Source organism: Gossypium raimondii, chromosome 11 (assembly GCF_025698545.1).
Source record: "Gossypium raimondii isolate GPD5lz chromosome 11, ASM2569854v1, whole genome shotgun sequence".
Taxonomy (NCBI): Eukaryota; Viridiplantae; Streptophyta; class Magnoliopsida; order Malvales; family Malvaceae; genus Gossypium; species Gossypium raimondii.
This window is the reverse complement of record NC_068575.1, coordinates 3,749,674-3,770,883: the sequence shown is the minus strand read 5'-3', so window position 1 is coordinate 3,770,883 and position 21,210 is coordinate 3,749,674. Positions and strand designations below refer to the sequence as shown.

The following is a 21,210-nucleotide window of genomic DNA, read 5'->3' as shown; positions in this document are numbered from 1 at the left end:
GGCTTTTCTACACGACCAGAGCACAAGGCCATATGACCCTAAGCCACCAATTTTAGTTATGTGTAAGCTTTTCATCTAAAAATGTGTCTGTGTTTCGACCCTTGACTAGGCTTTAGTGAGGGTAGTTAAGACTTTGATATTGGCTTTGGTTTATGTGTTATTTGTGACTGTTGTGCCAGATATCTGATTCTAAACTCAGTTAGCTGGGTATGTGCATACTTGTTTCTGTCTGACTATCTGTCGGTGTGTTTATTATTTCTGTGAGGTTGTAAGTAGACATGCACTTGCATAAAGTAATTTTTAGGTTGGTTGTGAAGAGAAAGAAGATTGATTTTGATCTGATCTAGTAGTTTAACTACAACTTATCGATACAACAGTTTACCGCACTATACCACTTGTATGTCAGCTTGGTTAAGTACTATTATCTGATTTGGTAGTTTAAACTGCTACATGTCTTTACAGTGGCTTACCGCAATGTACTGTACTGCAGATACGCCAGCTTTGCTGCGTATTATTATTTGAGTGGCTTAGTTCACATACATGGTGTGTAGGGTTGGATGGGCCTTTCAAGGTCCTATGTGGTGTGTTTGGTTGGATAAGCTTATACAACTCTTTTGAGGTGTGATTGAGGGACAAAGAGGTGTGTTGCCTCGATGGTGAGTTTTTATTACTTGACGCATTAAATACGCATACATGCGAGTATTGGGTGTAAGAGTATTCGATTGTGTTCATCGATTGAATAACACTTGTGGTGAGTGTCTGTATGACATTGTGTGCTTGAATTGTTACGTTCTCTGGGACATTGGTTCCAAGTTTACGTTCTAATTCTGGGTATATCTGTGAGTATGCTTCGCTATTGAATTGATATTTGTAATTCTATTTTTGTCTCGTGTCAAACTCATTCTGAGCTCACGTAGCTCACCCCTTAGTGTTTTCCTTTCAAGTATACTTTCATTTTCTGTAGCTTAGACTCGGCATGCCGAAGGTCTTGGACAATCACGATAAGAAAATATGTTTAAGCGTCTGAACAGTGGTATAGTTTTAATTTGGGTTTTCGAAAATGGTTTCTTTGGACTGAAATTTTTGTAATAATTAGACTTTATATCTAAGAGTTTTTGCAGAACTTAAATAATGTAATGTTTTTAGTTTGTTAAACTAAAATTTTCCATAATCACTTCGATGATCAATGTGACTTTCAAAATTTAGCCTAAACTTCTAGGCCGGGTTTTGATGTGTTACATTTAGTGATATTAGAGCCAGGTTTACAAAAATTCAGCCTGTGTTTTTATGTAATCGTATACGCGTATGTTCGTTTTAAAGAAATTTTTTGGGAAACTATACCATAGTGTTTTGAAATGACTTGTGTCTGGAAAATAAAACTTTTTACAAAAATGGGATGTTCGAGACTCTGATGCTAGTCCGTGCGAAACTTAGGAAATTGTAAGATTAGTTAAACATTTATGGTTATGTTTATTTTGGAAATTGTATATTCTTTAAGATTAGGTACAAGATCGAAATGGATTCTGAAGGTAAGCGAGATCACAAGGAGTCATCTGCTTCTCCAATACGTGTTTCTATTTAAGATTTAGAGATAAATGCAATTTTACCAACTTTGAGTAGTGATAACTCGAAGCTTTGTACTGAGGCAGATACTCGGGTAATGATGGAAGTGCTAGAGAAAATGTTTGAGGCTAGGTTAGAGAGGATTAGAGAAATGCTTCAAGCTAGGTGCATAGATTGTGGGAAGAAAAGATATTGTAGTTCTCTGTGGTTAGAGCCTCGGTTTGAAAAGTGTGTTAGGACGCATTTGAGTGGTAATAAAGGTTTTACGGAGGGTGCTAGTAGTGGTGCGAGTGCTCCGTTTTGTGAGCATTGTAAGAAGCGCTATCCAAGTAATTATTGGAAAAAGGCAGAAGTATGTTTTCGATGTGGGTCTGCCAAACATCAGATCTAGAAGTGTCCTCGTTGACTTTGAGACAGGTATGGTTGTGAATGTTTCGAAGTTTTGATTACAGCACAGTAATTGTGTGTGATAGGATAAATATGTATCTGCTTCAGTGTTAAGTGTTCTGGTTGTGTGTGAGGTCTTGAGATCATGTTTAGCGTAGTAACGCTCCGGGATTAGAGTGCGTAGCGGGAGCATAGTGGTGTAGCTTGTGTTATACCACTGTTATATTTGTTGGAAATTTCAGGGATGAAATTTCTTTGAGGGGTGAGTTGTAACACCCCGACTTTTGGGGTTAGAAGTTTGAGCTTTGTGGTTAGGGTTAGCGAGTAGGTTATGCTATTGTGTTTAATTGCACGTTTAAGTGACAGAATAGACTTGCTAGTCTGGTGGTTAGTTGTGTGTTAGCATATCTCTAGGTCACATGTTCAAACCTTTGTCTGTGCATTTTGGAGAAATATTTTTATTTTGTTAAATAGTAAACATGTTTTAAATTTACAAATAATTATTAGTTTTATTTTTATTTTGGTTATTACTTTCTTTTCATGTTCTTCTCTCCTCTCCTCTCTTTGTTTTCATTTTGTTCTTTTTTTTCTTTTTGAAAAACGATTTTGCTTGTGGATTTTGGAGAGTTTCACTCCTTTGTCGTCGAGTCAGTATCTAAATGTCATTGATTGCAAATCAGGTGTGGGCTTTGAACCTTATCTAATTTATGTACGAGTTCATGTTTCGACGATTCTTGTATGTGCTCTAAACCGTTGATTTTGGGTATTTAGTTATTGTGGAAGTAAGAGGAATACTACGTATTTCGATATATTTTTGTTATAGCAAAGGTTGAGGACTGATTTGATGGCTAAAATTGTGATTTTGTCCTATTTCGATGTGATTTCGTGACCATATGGGTGACCACATGACCGGATGCCTGTTCACACTTGTGTGGAATTAGGAATTAGGGTTTCAGCAGACCAAGTGTCACACATTGTGTGGTGATTTGGGAAATTAGTTAAATTTTACATAGCCGTGTCTTTTGGGTACACGGTGTATGCATTTGGGAATTAGAGTTTGGCTATTTTGGTGCCACACCATCGTATATTTTGGATGATGATTGTGTCTGGTGGGCACAGGCGTGTGAAACCCTTACATGATCATGTTTGTCTTGTACCCTATTTTAGTACAAACAAAGAGAGTTACACGCCAGATCACAGCCATATCCCTGGTCATACAGAATGTGCCTCCTTCCACACGGATGTATGCCCTTCCACACGGCCTAGGCTTTTCCACACGGCCAGAGCACACAGCTGTGTGGTCTTAAGCCACCAATTTTAGTTGTCTGTATATCCGACTCTTGACCATGATTTAGTGAGGGTAGTTAAGACTCTGATTTGGGTTTCGGCTTATGTGTTACTTGTGAATGTTCATGCGAAATATCGATTCGAACTCGATTATCTGGGTGTGTGTATGCTTGTTTCGTTTGATTGCTTTGTCGATGTGTTTATTGTTTCTGTGAGGTTGTAAGCATACATGTACTTGCATAAAGTAATTTTGGGTTGGTCGTGAAGAGAAGAAAGATTGATTTTGATCTGACCTGGCAGTTTAATTGCAACTTATCCGTACAACGATTTATCACACTGTACTACTTGTAAGCCAGCTTGGCTTATACTATTATCTGATTTGGCAGTTTGAACTGCAACATATTTGTATAGCGATTTACCGCAATGCAGTGTACTGCAGATACGCCAGCTTTGTTGCATATTATTATCTGAGTGGCTTAGACAACATACATGGTGTGTAGAGTTGGATGGGTTTTTTGAGGTCCTATGTGATGTGTTTGGTTGGATGAGCTTATACAGCTCTTTTGAGGTGTAATTAGGGGACGGAAAGGTGTGTTGGCTAGATAGGTGGGTTTTTTATTACTTGACTACATTTATACGCATCTGTCTGAGTGACTGGATGTAAGAGTATTTGACTGTATTCTGTTTGATTGAATAACACTTGTGACTGAGCACCTGTGTATGACATGGTGTGCTGGAATTGTTACGCTCTGTTGGGACGTTGGTTCCAAGTTTACTTTCTGATTCTGTGTATATCTGCAAGTATATTTCGCTATCAAATTGATATTTTTAATTCTCTTTTTAGTCGCGTGTCGAACTCACTCTGAGCACGTGTTGCTCACCCCTTAGTGTTTCCCCTTTCAGGTACACTTTCGTTTTCTGTAGCTTAGACTTGACATGCTGGATGTCTTGGACAATCACGATAAGGAAATATGTTTAAGAGTCTAAACTGTGGTACAATTTTAATTTGGGTTTTCGAAAATGGTTTCTTTGGACTGAAATTTTTATAATAACGGGACTTTATATCTGAGAGTTTTTACGGAACTTAAATATTGTAATGTTTTTGGTTTGTTAACCTAAAATTTCCCACGATCACTTCGATGATCAATGTGACTTTCGGAATTCGACCTAAACTTTTAGGCCGAATTTTGGGGTGTTACATAGACAGGATAAATTTATTTGCCTGGAAAACAAGTTTGAAACAAAATTTATTCAACAAACTTTTAAACATTAAATTCTTCCCAACTTATGGTACATAATATACATCATTTAAGGTTAAAACCTTTTCAAAAGTGAATTGTAGTTCAACAGACCCTTTGTCTTTAATTGTTGTGGTGGAAGAATTTCTCATGTACAAAACATTGTCATTTTCACATTGTGTGAACTTTGTGAACATGCTTGTCTTTGCACAGATGTTTAGTTGCTCCAGTATCAATCCATCATGCATTATCATCTTGTGCCATATTAATTTCAGATATCATTGCAACAAACTTTTCGTTATTATCAATCTTAGAAGATGATTTCTTCTTTAAAAATCAACATTCATTCTTGAAATCTCCCTGCGTACCACAATGATAGCATGAGCCCTTTTGTTTCTTTTTGAACTTAGGTGCTCTATTAGTCTGTTTGAACTTTCTCTTGGATGATTTTGTAGTCTGTACTTCCTCCGTAACATGCACTTTGGCATTTTCAAAATCTAGGTTCTGATCTTGCTGTCGATATTTTTTTTCAATATGAAGATGGTTTGCCAAAGCCTCAAGAGATATTTCCTCTTTCTTATGTTTTAAACTTCTTTTAAAGTCTTTCCAAGAGAGAGGAAGTTTGTCTATTATGGAAGATACAATAATCATTTCATTCATTTTCATTATCATATTGCTTAAATTGATTCATCATTTTTTCAATATCACGAAATTGTTCCATAATTGAACGACCATAAAGCATATGATAATTATTGAAATGACTAACAAGGAATTTCTTACTTGTAGCATCTTCGATCATGTATCTTGTCTTTAATTTGTCCCATAAATCCTTAGTGGTGACCTCGTTTTGGTAGGTGTCAAACAAACTATCGGATAAATCATTCAATATGTGGCCTATGCACATGTAATCAACATTGTCCCATTTTTGCCTTTCTCAGGTTGTAGCAATAAATTTGTTTTCATTCTCTTCTGGTTTTGGATTATAAAAAACATAGGCAATCTTCAAAGTTGTTAATAAGAAGTGCATCTTTTTCTGCCATCGTCGAAAATAGCAGCCAACTCCTTTAATGTTCCACTTTCATATGTTGTGGTAGTTATTATGAAATATAACCTTAAAATTGTTAGTACAAATCTCCGGCAAGGAAAATCTCGAACACATGAACAAAACTCGAACAGAAAAAAAGAAATAGGACAAGGCTCTAAGTCGTGTATCAAGCCAATATCTTTAAGGTTATATTCGCCCCACCTACCTTCACAGCAAAATAGTTTCAAGCAAATTAACCTCGAGAATAGAATGAAGCCAATAACTATTTGCGTTTTGCCGATTTGAGAATAGTCCACTAAGTACTTAGCAATGTATACCAAGAAACTCAATTTCTACAAAGGATTTCGTCGTAATACTTTATAGAATAATCTAATAATATTAGAAAATGGAGGAATGAAAGAAAGAATTTTAAAATTTGTTGGTGTGATTTCCAAATGAAATCTCATTCCTATTTATAGGAATTTTCATGTCTCTTCATAGAGACATATTTCAATAGGTGTCTTTTGAATAAATAAAAATAATATTATTCATCTAATTTTATAACTATTCAAGTAATATTGTTTGAATAGTTATATAATTCTTTTTCAAAAATTAAATGATATAACTTTTGACCAATGTCCAAAAAATTCATCTTTTGATTAATTAGACCCATTCATTTATAGTTATTGGAACACTATAAATATTTGAAAATGTTCCAACACTACAGAAGGTGTGTAGCGGGTCGTCTCCAAGCTGGTTCAAATAGGATATACAGGAGTTCCTCTGTGGACTGTCCTAAGCTAGGGGTCACCATGGACAGTTCTCAGCGAGAAGTTGTATACGGACTGTTCCAAGTGGAAGATCCTGTGTAGGTTGTTCCATATCTCACCACATGTCATTGCTGAGGTAGGAGTATAACAATAATAAGTAGATAATTTTTATCCATAAACTCACTTGATTATATATCTCATAAATAAGGTAAGATAATGACCCTTCTAGCACTTTCAAGTTTCCTTGATAAAAAGTCTTCCTTAACCGATTATAACCTGTTGCATCATCATCAAAGGTGCATCCAAATTTATATGTTGACGATTATGCTTGATTTACTGCCTATTGGTCAACTTTTAAATAGAAGATATTATGCAATTAAACTTGCTCCAATTTTTATTTCAAGATATTATGTTAGTAGGTATGCCAACTTAAAAGATTTTTCGAAGAAGATAGAAAACTGTTCTACATCATTATTGATGAAAACACTCATATATAACGCACTTACAAATAAGATAAAATGTACAAACTATTCAAAAAAAAAAACTATATAGCTAAAAAGAAGAAGAGAAACTAAGGGATAACAAAATAAAAGCAATAACCAACTAAACTAAGACAGACTTAGTCTTGAGAGAAAACTTTGTTGGTCACCATAATTTTAATTATTTTGTGATTACTAGATCAAACTATACCCTTAATCTAATGAAAATATGTCGTAAATTAAGGCTCAAATAATAATAATAAAAAGGTTTGTTACAATTTAATAGGTCCAGGTATTGTGCAAATAAATGCTTCCTTATTCCTGGGTAACTCTTATTCGATGGATCGTGTTCACCCTTAGTTGTATGAACAAATTGCAAGTTTTTCAGGTAATGGCATTATTTTCTTTCCTCTTGATGATACAGATTCTTACTTAAATTGAATCGATGATGTTCTGTTTTCTCACTTAAAAGTGTTGATTTTGATTTTCATCTTTTTAACAATTTGCACTTTAGATGTTTGTCTAATTTATCATGAGATTTTGCTGTCACCTTTACTGTTATGTTTCTAAATCCCATTTCAAAAGAAATTTTTGGAGTTAGGCCAAACATTCTATTCATGAAAAGAAAACTTGAGAAAGAAGCCAAAAGCCTGGCAACCAATTTCTTTGTCTGTTGTATTCAACTTCAAGTGTTCCACTATTACATGGTGATCTCATCAACTTCCTTTTTAAAGTTGAGAGCAGCTAGCTTATGCTTCGTAGAAGAAGAAAGATATGCCAATTTTTTATCTTTCGAGAAAAAAAATATATGCCCAATTGGTATGAAAGTTATTGTATGGTTATATTGTTGTGGTATGTTTCCAACATATAATTGAGTTTAATATTTGCTCAATTGACGCATTTGAGGTATATGTAGTTAGTAAAATACATGTAATTATTATGCATTCCGCGAATAATCTTTTAATTTAGTGACAAAAATATTTAATTTAAATATAAACAATATGTAATTAAAGTTTATGTGTTTGCTGCAATAAAAATAACTTTAAAAAATGATTTTTAAATTTTTTTTCAAATTACTCAAAATCATCTCCGAAAAATATAGATTTTTTAAAAAAAATTTATTTTTCAGAAATGGTTTTTGGAAGGTGTTTTCAGTTAAACAATAACAACCTTTAAAACAAAGGTGAAGTTCATACCCGCAATATTTTCACCTTGCAGGATTATCTCGACAATGCTTGATTAATTGTCAAACAATGCGGCTTAAAACATGGTTTTGGGGCTAAAAAACGTCCCCACCATCCCTAAATTCAATATCTTTACAGCTTCCTCAGATTTAAGGCAACTAGGTGGCTTGTATTGGGAAATGGAAGCTCCCTTTGATACATAGAAATCCATGAGTTCATCAAAGGTTCCATGTTTAACCACCCTTAGCTCTAAAGCTGAAATTACACCACCTTTCCTAAGTGATTTATATGTAAAATCAAATGACTCTTCCACTATACCGCAGCATTCTTCCATTATCTTGGCATCAAGTTTTGGTAAATCATTGCTGCCTTTCATCTTGAGCTCCCAAAACAATACATATCGACCTGGGGTCAATGAAGTGTCAGCGTAGCTACTGTATGTGGTTAACATGATGCCGAGTGGTTCAAGGACAAGTTTTGCTTTCGTGATTGCTTTCGAAAGGTCTACTTCAGTTGTTTTGTCCAAATCAATACTCAAAACCACATTTTGTCGTTCCACAAATTGGAACTGCGGAGATTTATTATAGAATCCTGTCACCTTGAGAACATCTCCGACTCTGTATCGATATAGACCTGGAAACAATTTAGGTTCATACAAGAGGTAGTCAATGTGAGAACAATGGCTCTTAACGAAACCAGCCTATAGCTTTGATGCCATGTTAAAGAAACCTTACCTGCCAATGTTGTGACAACAACTTCGTAATATCGACCAATCTTCACATTTGCAAGATCGACCGGTTTGTTGACGGTGGTAGTCTCATTTGTGCTTTCAGAGGACTCAGTAGCTGATGCACCACGAAGTTTGAATTCTCGAGACTTCCCTCCACCATCGTTATTCACAGGGAGAAATTCGAAGTAAGCCATATTTGGGAGAATGGTGTAAGAGACATCAAAGGGTTTGCTTAGAGGTTCTAAATTGATCCCGAAACAAGCTTCCGAAGAACCACAATTTGGCGAAACTAAAGGGATCCCTCCACCATAAAATTCAAGTAGTGGAATATATTGGCTCATGCTGCCTGTGACGATGGAACTAATACACTTAACTTCAGGCCAAACCTCCTTAATTATTCCTTCCCATGATTTATCTTCACATATTTGTTGAATCAAATCAGCCAATTCAGGTTCTGGCCTGGTAAGGATGGATGACATAGCATTTCTGCAAGCAGGGTCAGCAATCCAATCACTGAGAAAACCTGTTCTAATGTTAGAACATAATTCTTTCCAATAATCTTCTAAGAACTTGATGCTCCTTGCCAAAACCGATGCAAAGCTTGAACCAATCCGTACAACCTCATCTCGCAATAGTAAACCGGTAAGCAATTGGCAGTACATACTTTGTTTGTTGTCCAAACATAAGATGGTGTCAATAGGACTTGTGCAAAACTTAGCCAGACCATTTTTGAAGATTTGGGTCTTGAAATAGGATGTTGTGTAGAGTGATGCCATTAAACCAGACGGAGTTTCCATCTCTGGTTTGACAAAAAATAAGTAGAACGATTTGCCTTGGTCTAACCCACTGATACACCTAACAAGGCAAAAGTAAAAACACATAAGTTTAAGTTACTTATTTGTTTGATCTGAGATTTTAATTGCAGTGATTATTGGAGAGACAAAAGGGACCCAAGATCATGAAGTAATGATAGCAAATTAATAGTGCTTACTTTTTCATGACAAGGTCAACCAGCAGTGGTTTTACCATCCTTTTCTCAAAACTTTCAGCTGTCATGGGTATCAACTTCGGCTTCCCCTCAGAAGTACCAGTGCTGTATCCAAAGTTAATGGTTTACTTTGAAATATTATGGAATTCTTTCCAAGGAAAGAAATTGATGAAGAATTATATGTACATACATACCTTTGAATGAACTGGGTGATGGGATCAGCAAAAAGGATAGACGAGGTCTCTCCATTGGCAATCCGATCTATGTAAGGCTTGATATCTTCGTAAGTAACAATGGGTACATTTGCTTTGAAGTTTTGCTTGTGATTTTGGCCATGGACGAAGAATCTGCTTAGATATTCTGTTCCTGCATTTCTTATTAGTATCTCCTCCAACATTTGTTCTTGTATTTCATAAGCATTGCTGGTTAATTCTTCCAAAATTTTCATTCCATTATCATATATTTCCTTTATTTCTTTCTCACCAGCCATGAGAAATATTGGCAGAGTGAGAAGAATGAAGAAGAAACTCGAGAAAAAAGTTTTAACTTATTTCTTACTTGAAATTTATTTTGATTATATTAACCAAATTATTTCACATATATTAATACAAGTGGTTCCTATCATTTTCACCTACCGAATAAAATATTGCTTTTTCCAAATTCACAAATTTGACTAAAATATTTTGCAAAGTCAATGACCAATCATATTAAAATATTTTGTCAAACTTCCACAAGAAAGCTACAAATTAATCCTATAAAACAAGTAAATTAATGGTTAATTCATTAAAATGTCTTTTTACAAGTGAAGGGCTCAACTTTTATATATTTTTTTATTTTCGACACCAAAAATAATAAAGTTTGCAATATGGGCATTATTGTTACATACTTTGATCATTTTAGTCACTTTACAAATTAAATGTCGTTAATTTGCCAATACATAGTCATCCAACTTTAGTAAGTTTTCATTTCGGTCATTTATTTTCTTTGAATTAACTCTATTTATATTAAAAAAACTTAGGTTTTATGGGAATTTAAATATTCAGCTACCTTTTACTAAAATACTAAAATTAATTCTAAAAAATTTAAAATTAAAAAGATAAAATAATTTTTCCTTGTAAAACTCAAGTTTTTGCTATAGAAACTTAAGGTAATTTCCTGTAAAATCTTAAGCTTTTCCCTCTTACTAAGAAACTAAAATTAATTCTAAAAATAAAAATAAGAAGGAAATGAAATGAAATGAAATAAATAAATTGAATTTTCTTGTAAAACTCAAGTTTTCCTATAAAACCCAAGTAATTCCTATAAAATCCCAAGTTTTTCTTTCTCTTTTACTAAGAAAAACTGAAATCAATTCTAAATAAAGATAAAATAAATAAAATTAAAAGATAAAATGATTTTTCTAACCCAAATTTTCTCTAAAAAACCCAGGCTTTTCCTTTACTAAAAAATCTAAACTTAATTCTTAAAATAAGTGAAAAAAAAAGAAAATTAAAAGATAAAATGTAAAGTTGGGTAACTAAAATGAGTATATGCAATGGAAAATTAACAATGGGTGACTAAAATAATAAAAGTATGTAACGGCCGTGCCCATATTATAAACTTTTTTTTTCGATACCCAAAATGAAAACTTATAAAAGTTGGGTGACCAACTGTGTAGTTTACCCATAAGTGAAAAAATAATGTTGTATTGAAGCAAAATTTAAACATAATCTTGTATACTTTTGTAGCAAAGCAATGGTTTTGTTTTTGTTGGGGATAAACAAGATTTACTTATAAAAAAAGTAAACATAATATTTTTATATATTTTAGTTTTAGCAACAAACTATTTTTAATATTATTTTGTTATTTTAATATCTCTTCTTGAACAATAATTATTGTTCAAAATAAGTATTATTCAAGCAACGTTTAAAACAATTATACCATTTAGAACCACTCTTATTTAAAATAATTAAGTATGAAGAAAAGCTTAGGTTAAAATTAAAATATAGTACCATGTGGACACCTTCAAAACAAATATATATAATTTTATGATTTCAATGATTCTGGCCATTCCCAAATTATTAATGTGTATAAAAATTATACACTTCCAAGGAATAAACAAAGGAGATGAGGTAGCCTAACATTACACTACTGGAACTTAGTCTATTATCAGTTTATCACCTCAACTTTGGAAGGATTATTTTTAATTAATACAGTGCTTATTATTATAGTAACATAAATTAGTTCGAAACATGCCCCGAGTCAAGTCCGGACCAAAATAATGCTTTAAGCTGGCTGATGCAATAGCAGATCCAATTATCAAGGCGATAAATTTCTTGGATTTATTAAACAAATAGACTAAAGGCATGCTTGGCCATTGCATATACCAAATAGCTTCATGTGCGCAGGTAATTTTCTATTGTTCAAAATCCAAATCAAAACTACTACCCGTATATAAAATTCCATCCATTCTGTTATACCAAGGTTTTATCAGGGTTAGCTGTCCATCTTACAATAATATGGGACCACTGTACAGATTAATCAATAATCAACAATAGGGACGTAGTCAAAGGTAGATAGAGCTTTTTAACCTCTCTTAAAATATAATACTTTAATTTAATTATTGTGATTTATTGATCGAGTGTTCATTTTCCTCAAAGATAGCTTGAGCTCAAATCGTACCAAAAATTATATAATACTTTGATTTTATTCATTTTAACCACTTATTGAAATGAAAAATTCTATTTTTGGTCCTTAAAAATTAGCAATTCAATTTAACTTATTTCAGCGTCAAATTTTTTATTTTGCACCTCTCCAAAATAAAATAAAAAATTAATTATATCCCTTCCTCCCAATACAAGATTTCTTGTTTCGCCTTTGGGAGCAATCTTGGGGACTCAGCATAAAGGACAAATACTAATTCCATCACAAGGGTCATCTCCTTATCTCATATTCTCTACAACCTTGCTTGCTTACTTTCTTTATTACAAAATTTTCTCATTCCAACGTCTCATGACTTACGTTCTTCCAAACTTGATCTATATCTTAAACATTTTTTTGAGAGTAACTATGATGGCATTTTAATTAGGGTAAACTACATACAAGGTTACAAAACTACTAGTAAGTTTACGTTATGGTCACTCGACTTAAAAAAGTTACAAAATGGTTACTGACTATTTAAAAATTTTCATTGAAGTCACTAGATTATTAAAATCGTTATTGTATGGCCTTCTCTGTTCACTTCGCCTGCACCAATAAAAAAATTTTATTTTCCTTCTCTTTGAACAGCACAAATCTATGAACCAAAATCCAAACAGCTTTCTTCTCCGATCTCCGACCTAACCTCCAGATTGACTTGGACCAAAAATATGTTCTTCTACTCCTAGATGGATACTGATCCACTGTACTAGTCATCAAATTATCGCTTGGAGCTCACTAACCGGACTTAAAAAAAAACTTAACAGTCTAGTAACTTAATTAAAAAACTTTTGAATGGTTTGATGACCATTTTGTAACTTTTTAAAATGAATAACCAAAACATAAACTTATTAATAATTTAATAACTTTCGGTGTAATTCAATCTTTAATTTATGAAAAGAGTTGGTTGCATCAACCATTACTAACCCATGAGAATTTCTATTAATTTATGAAAAGAGTTTGTTGCATCAACCATTACTAACCCATGAGAATTCTTATTAATTTATGAAAAGAGTTTGCTGCATCAACCATTACTAACCCATGAATTCTCAAAGGATAATCCAAGCAAAAATCAATACGACTAGATCAGTAATATTATATGCAGGCTAAATTCAGTTTCAGTACCTTGTGCCCGAATCAAGGTCTGTTGTGAACTGTCACTTATGATCTTCATCCATATGATAAAACTGTATTTTACTCTTCTTAAAAATTTATATTTTAATTTAGGTTAATAGTTTAAAAGGTGTTGGAGCTTTTTCAAATAAATCAATTAAGTTTCTGTGATCTTTTTACATCCAATTGAACCTTTAAATTAATAAAATTGGACAAAGAGACTTTTGACTAATTTGACATTACAACACTGACATGGTTGTTAATAGCACTAGCGTGGCGCTCTATGTCAGCGACAGTTGTTGACGTGGTAGTGTTACGTTAGTTGCCATGTTAGCAAAAAAATAAAAAAAAATTTAAAAGGAATATTTAAGTTTTTTGCTGGAATGAACTTGGACATATGATTTTCCAAGTTCATTCGTTTCAAAGCTTATTTTTATATATTAAAAAATAAAAAGTTAATTTTTTATAAATTTGTAAAACATTATTAAAATCTCTAAAATATTAAATATAAAAATTAATAAAAAACACCATTTAAAAGTTAAATCTAGATGGAATCTGGACAACCATTTTTAAACTAAAAATTCAAAAAATCTAAAATAAAATTAAAATGAAAATCATTAAAGTTTTTTAAAAAATTATAAATATTATAAATACATTTTTAAATATTTTAAAAATTAAAAAAAAAGTAATTAAATTCTGATGTGGCATAACGTGGCAATCCACATGTATGCCACGTTAGCAAAGTTAAAAAAGTCAACTTTTCCGTCCATTTTGGGGTGATTTGACAAAATATTGTAAATTCAAAGGTTAAAAATGTGAAATTTTAAATGAATGGCTAAAATAATTTTTTTGTAAAGTTGGAGGACCAAAAAATTCATTATATCTCAAAATTATTATCTTTGATTTCCAAATATTTCTAATTTTATCTCTACCCTAACTCAAAATTTCGGATCATTATTATTGAGTACAACATCATTCCTCGAGTTCCAAAACCTACGACAGTAACACAATGAAGCTTGTAAATTTAGATTTATCAAAAAAGCGAGGAAAATTAAAATAATGAAATTTAATATTTTCAATAATCTATTTTTAATTCATTTAAATAAATATATATACTATTTTAAACATAATGTTAAAGTGCAAAGATCATATTCATAAATTTAATAAATTTCAAGGACCATTATAATATTATTTCATTTTTACTTTACAAAATCATAATAAAGGTGAAAAAAATGTTGGTGTGTCGTTGAAAGCACAAAAAATAACTTATTCCTATAGAATAACGAAAACTATAGTATAAGGGAAGTATGGGATCAAATACTCAGGGACTGAATTTGCACAACTTCTTGTTCCTCGAGATTCCGGGCACAGTCATGCCCAAGAAAAATGGCGTACCTGAAAAAAAATAAAAAAGACAGAATTAAAAATATGGACGAATTGCGATTTTGTAAATTGAAATTGTAAAAATAAACAGAGTCGAGAAAAGAGATTCTTGGATTGAGAGATTCCAACCTCTAGTTATCTCGATACTCCTTGGGTTCAATCCTAGGCTTTTAGATGATCCTTCTTATGACAGAATAAGCCAGTTATAGTGGAAGAGGACGCCTATGACCACCAACTCCACTTAGATTTTAGACTTACGATATAGAGGAACCTATCTCTAGTCAACCGTCACTTTTGTGAGACCGTCTTACACTAGATCATCACTTCTCAATGGCGAGTGTCACGCCATTTTGTCTCTTGGGCTTGACAACCACTGACGCAGTAAGCTAACGAACCGACTGTGCAACCTTCCCAAAACATATAAAGCGGTCGCCTTTGTCAGTCCCGTAGTGCGGAGAAACGATGAATACTCATTGAGAAAGCTAAGTGCGGATTCTAAGCTTCATGAACCCTTTTTGAGGAATTTCGACAACTTTTGGCTGGATGAGTTTAGAGATTTTTGGGAGAGGAGCTTTTACAAAAAAAATGACTACAATTTGTGTCACTCCATCCCCTATTTATAGTACTTAGAAAACCTAGTTTGTTCCTATTTAAATTCTAAAAGATAAATAAAGATAAAAGCTGGAATTAAATCTAAATAATAATATTAACAATAATCCTAATAAAATTCAAATTTAAATAAAGTCATGTGTTTATAAAATTTCTTCTTTGAACTTTTGCCCCCAAATCTTCCACACTTTGTATTTTCGGCACCAATTCTTTCCTATTTCGCATGCTAGTCCATTTTGGCTTCAAATTCACGATTTTTGCCCCAAATTTCCTTTTTCCTTCAATTTAATCCCTACCAAATAAAAAACCATAAATAACTCAAAATAATTATATAATTAATGCATAAATATATGTTATTCTAGAGTGTTATTAAATGTAAACTTTTCTGATCAGTAATAAGTAATATATGTCCCATTGGCCATTGGAGAAACATCGGAAGAATTTGTGGGTTATTAACTTATTATCTCTCAATCTCATTCCAAGTTGAAACAAACTATGTTGAAAATCCTCTTATTTTCTACGTGTTCTTCAAAACAAATATATACTTATATTGTATTAATAATTGCTTCCTGATCCTAAAGGTAACGTATGGGACCTTCCCTCTCTCCCCTTGACTAATGGCAACCAAATTAGGTTATTCAAAAATATTAAAAAATGGCCAAGTGAACCCACTCATCCCCATATTTTTAATTTGTATAAAAAATTAAATTAAAAGGCTTTTCACTTTTGTTAATGTATATTCAATGATAGATCAGGCTTAAGAATGGACCTCGTAGGAAAGTCAGATGCTTTTAGAGTCTTGTGAAACAAAAATAAGCTAGAGGGTGTCGATGGCTTTGTAATGAAAAAAAAAAACACAATGAAAGTAAGGTGGTAAAGAAAGAAAATGAGAGGGAAGGAGACAGGCCTGTTGAAGAGATAATGCATGTGCCCCGCCCCTCTTTATTTATTCTTGTTTCTAAATATTCTAATTGATTTTGTATTCTTTGCTTGATAGCTATCATGATTAATATGTATAAACTATACAAATAGTTATTTAATTTTGTTTAAATTTAAGTTTCAGGTATTGTACTTTTAATACTTACAAATTTGTCACTAACGATGTTACAAGTCCAATTTGATATAATATGAGATCACTTTGCAAACCAATTAATAATGGAGAATCAACGGCTTAATCAAAGATAGATATAGCCTTTTAACCTCTCTTAAAATATAATACTTTAATTTAGTCTATTTTAACTACTTATTTAAATGAAAACTTTTATTTTTGATCCCTTTTAAAAATTAATAATTTAACTTAAACCATTTTAACACCAACTTTTTTTAGTTTGTCCCCTAAAAAAATTTAATTATATTTCGACTTCCCATTACAAAATTTCTTACTTCAGCCCTCGAAGCAAACCTTGGGGGACTAAGCATAAAGGATAAATAACTAATTCCCTCATGAGGATCATCTCCTTATCTCATTTCATATTCTTTACAACCTTGTTTACTTATTTTGTTATAAAGCTTTTTCATAGACTTAAATACCGAATAGCATCTAGAAATATAAACTCTAATGTCTCCTAACTTATGATCGTCTTGCAAGAACCTGAGAACAATCGAGCTACTTCCAAATTTAATCCATCACCAAATATACGTAAACACAATTATAAGGTCTTTCTATTCATTTAATTTGATTTTAATGGGGGTGGATCGTGTTGGGACTAAGTAGAATCAATCTATATCTTAAACTTATTTTTTTTCTGAGAGTAACTATTATAGCATTTTATTAATTAATGAAAGAGTTTGCTGCATCAGCAATTACTAACCTACAAATGTCCAAAGGATAATCCTCAATACGATTAGTACAAGATCAGTAATAATATGGAGGTTAAATTCACTTTGCGTAAAATTATTATTTTTTACCTTAAAACCTTCTAATTGTATCTCGACCCTTAACTCAAAATTCCTTACTTCATCTATGCTCGTTAGAAATTGGCCTCGAATTCCCAAACCAATTAATGCAACGTCAACAATTGCATGCACCAATTTGGGTGCGAGTTCGTGAGTGGCTAATTTGAGAGCAATTGTGTAATAGCTCTTGCGAATCTTTTTGGGTGCGAGTTGTAAGTTTTTGGGATTGTATTTTGAGTTTTAAAGTACGTCTAATCATCACCTTGTTATAGTGAAACTTTTTATTATCTTTGCCCATTGAGGTAGGCTTTCAGTACACTAATGAAAGGAGTGTTGGAAGAATTCTATGGTGCATTGGTTGTGATGCGTGAACATTTAGAGTGAGACCTTTACTTCTTGGATGGTTCCACGGTTACGAGTGCTACTGTAGTGTCACCATCAACTGATCCAGATTTTGATTCCACTAAGTTATGGAATATGCAAAGAGAGGCTTAACCGTGCTAAGCAAACGAGGTTTGTTGTCTGGCCAGTATACGAGGAAGCTTGATTTCTATTAGCACTATGTCTTTGGAAAACAAACCCAAGACATGTTTAGCTCTAGGATTCACAAAATCAAAGGTACGGTGGATTATATCCTTTCCGATCTTTAGGGCCCTTCTACAATAATTTCAAAGGATGGTTACAAATATCTACTAACCTATTATTGGTAGCTACTCAAGAAAGGTTTGGGTGTATTTCCTGATGCACAAGGACCAAGTGTTTGTCAATTTCAAGCAATTTAAGGCTTTGATCGAAAACAAAACAAGGAAGAAAATCAAGTGACTTCGAATGAATAATGGCTTAGAGTATTGCTTAGGTGAACTTAATGAGTTCTACAAAATGAAGGAGAGGTGAGACATCGGGTTGCTCGTCATACACCATAGCAAAATGGAGTTACAGAACACATGAACATGACTCTCTTGGAAGGAGCTTATTCTATGCGATCAAATGCTAAGCTTGGCAAAGACTTTTGGGCTGAAGTTGTAAATACTACATACTATCTGATAAATATATCTTCATCTACATCTATTGAGCTAAAGACACCTAAAGAAGTATGCTCTAATTCTCTTGCCGATTACTCTAGTTTAGGAGTGTTTGGCTACCATGCTTATATTCATATGAATGAGGGACAACCTAAACCCAGTGAACAAAAACATATATTTCTTGGATACATGTTGGGGTTTTGACAACAACAAAAGAAGAGAACAAGACAGAGAACAAAGGAGCAAGAAGCTTGACATAATTTACTTGCTCACAAATATGCATTAAGGAAGCAATCTACTTTACACAACTGATATGCTTTCTCATTCAATATTAAAACAATACATTTATAATCAAACTACATCACCAAATATTCAACTAATCCCACTAATCAGCATTGAGACTATTAAAATATTGCTTGTACACAAGAATAAGCTGACTTATCAGTTCAATCATCACTTAAACCCATCAAAACATCAACAACTAAGTTCATTTTCAACCAAACTAAATTACATTGCAACTAAAAGAGAACATATGTTGCTGCAACATGCACAATTTTTGTAGCATGCATACAAGCTATATGCACTCAACAAAATCATCATAACAGTATGCACTTTAACAAAACATAACAGTAACATGGTTGGTCATTTTCAACAGTCCTCCTTGGCCTCCATGTTGAAAATACCAATCATTCATCAAGTTTTTTTTAGCTTGGCAGTCCTTAGATGCTTTATTTCAAGCTGACTCTGCTCAAGCAATTCATTTTCAACCTTGTCTTCATTCTCAACAAAATATGAATTACACACTTGATTATCCCATTCTTTTATGCCAAAAAGTTGTTCATCAAATAGAGTCTTCTCCTCCTTCATAGCCTTGGTTGGCAACTTACCTTCAAACACATCTTGCCTTGTTTCCTTGTTCATTACAGTCATGTTTCTTCTTGCACATACTCCCTCCCGCTGTGGAATGTCTTCATGCACATACCCCATCAACTCCTCCTTCAGCTTATCTCAAGCTTGTTTAGGAGTCTCACATGGGTGAGCTGTTGCTCTATCTTTTACAAACAACCCTCAAAGATGACAAGCTTTAACAGCTTTTTGTCTTTCTTAACAAGCAAAAGAAAAGACTTGGGCTCATGATACAATTTGTTGGGTTTTGACAACAGCAAAAGAATAGAACAAGACAGAGAACAAAGGAGCAAGAAGCTTGACATAATGTACTTGCTCACAAATGTCTATCAATGAAGTAATCTGCTTTACACAACTGATATGCTTTCTCATTCAATATGAAAATAACACATTTATAATCAAAATACATCACCAAATATTCAACTAATCCCACTAGTCAGCATTGGGACTATTAAAACATTGCTTGTACACAAGAATAAGCTGACTTATCAGTTCAATCATCACCTAAACCCATCAAAACATCAACAACTAAGTTCATTTTCAACCAAACTAAATTACATTACAACTAAAACAAAACATATGTTGTTGCAACATGCACAATTGTTGTAGCATGCATACAAGTTGTTGCACTCAACAAAATCATCATAACAACATGCACTTTAACAAAACATAATAGCAGCATGGTTGGCCATTTTCAACACTCCTTCTTGGCCTCCATGTTGAAAATACCAATCATTCATCAAGTATTTTTTAGCTTGGCAGTCCTTAGATGCTTTATTTCAAGCTGACTCTACTCAAGCAATTCATTTTCAACCTTATCTTCATTCTCAAAAAAATATGACTTACACACTTGATTATCCCATTTTTTTGTGCCAAAGAGTTGTTCATCAAATGGAGTCTTCTCCTTCTTCACAGCCTTGGTTGGCAACTTGCCTTCAAACACATCTTACCTTTTTTCTTTGTTCATTATAGTCCTGTTTCTTCTTGCACATACTCCCTCCTGCTGTGGAGTGTCTTCATACACATACCCCATCAACTCCTCCTTTAGCTTATCCCAAGCTTGTTTAGGAGTCTCACAAGGGTGAGTTGTTGCTCTATCTTTTACAAACAACCCTTAAAGATGACAAGCTTTAACAGCTTCTTGTCTTTCTTAACAAGCAACATAAGCAAAAAACAAACCTTTAAAGACTTGGGCTCATGATACAATTTGTTGGGTTTTGACAACAGCAAAAGAAGAGCACAAGACAGAGAACAAAGGAGCAAGAAGCTTGACATAATTTACTTGCTCACAAACGTGCATTAAGGAAGCAATCTACTTTACACAACTGATATGCTTTCTCATTCAGTATGAAAACAATACATTTATAATCAAAATACATCACCAAATATTTAAGTAATCCCACTAATCAGCATTGGGAATAGTAAAACATTGCTTGTACACATGAATAAGCTGACTTATCAGCTCAATCATCACCTAAACCCATCAAAACATCAACAACTAAGTTCATTTTCAACCAAACTAAATAAAATTGAAACTAAAACAGAAAATATGTTGCTGCAACATGCACAATTGTTGTAGTATGCATACAAGCTGAACAACAGTATGGTTGGTCATTTTCAACAATATGGCCAAAAGGTGAAGGGATATAAGTTGTGGTGTCCTAATCTAGAGTAGCCAGAATTTATAATCAGTAGAGATGTGACATTTGATGAGTCATTCATGCTTTGATCTATCACAAATTCTCAATAAAAAGAGTCAGATAAAATGGGAGATCACAGTGTTAAGAAATCGGTGGAGTGTTGGGTGGACACTCCTATTTTTATGGAAGGTATGTCAACCCAAGATGAATCATGATGAGGTGTTAGATTTTCATGAAGGCATGAAACCTCAAAAACAATAATATAACATTTCCACTAGAAGAGTGATGAGACAAATTAAACATGTAACACCCTCT

At 33.1% G+C, this 21,210-nt stretch overlaps 1 protein-coding gene across 1 annotated transcript; it reads right to left on the bottom strand.

Moving 5' to 3' along the window:
* Window positions 1-7,932: 7,932 nt before the first annotated feature.
* LOC105761286 (indole-3-acetic acid-amido synthetase GH3.17) lies at window positions 7,933-10,191 on the bottom strand. The gene is made up of 4 exons (XM_012579061.2): window positions 9,845-10,191; window positions 9,654-9,755; window positions 8,667-9,517; window positions 7,933-8,565 (listed from the first exon to the last, which is right to left on the bottom strand). Exons 1-4 carry the CDS (start codon window positions 10,138-10,140, stop codon window positions 8,009-8,011), a joined length of 1,806 nt encoding a protein of 601 aa, XP_012434515.1. The 5' UTR covers window positions 10,141-10,191; the 3' UTR covers window positions 7,933-8,008.
* Between the last annotated feature and the right edge of the window lie 11,019 nt (window positions 10,192-21,210).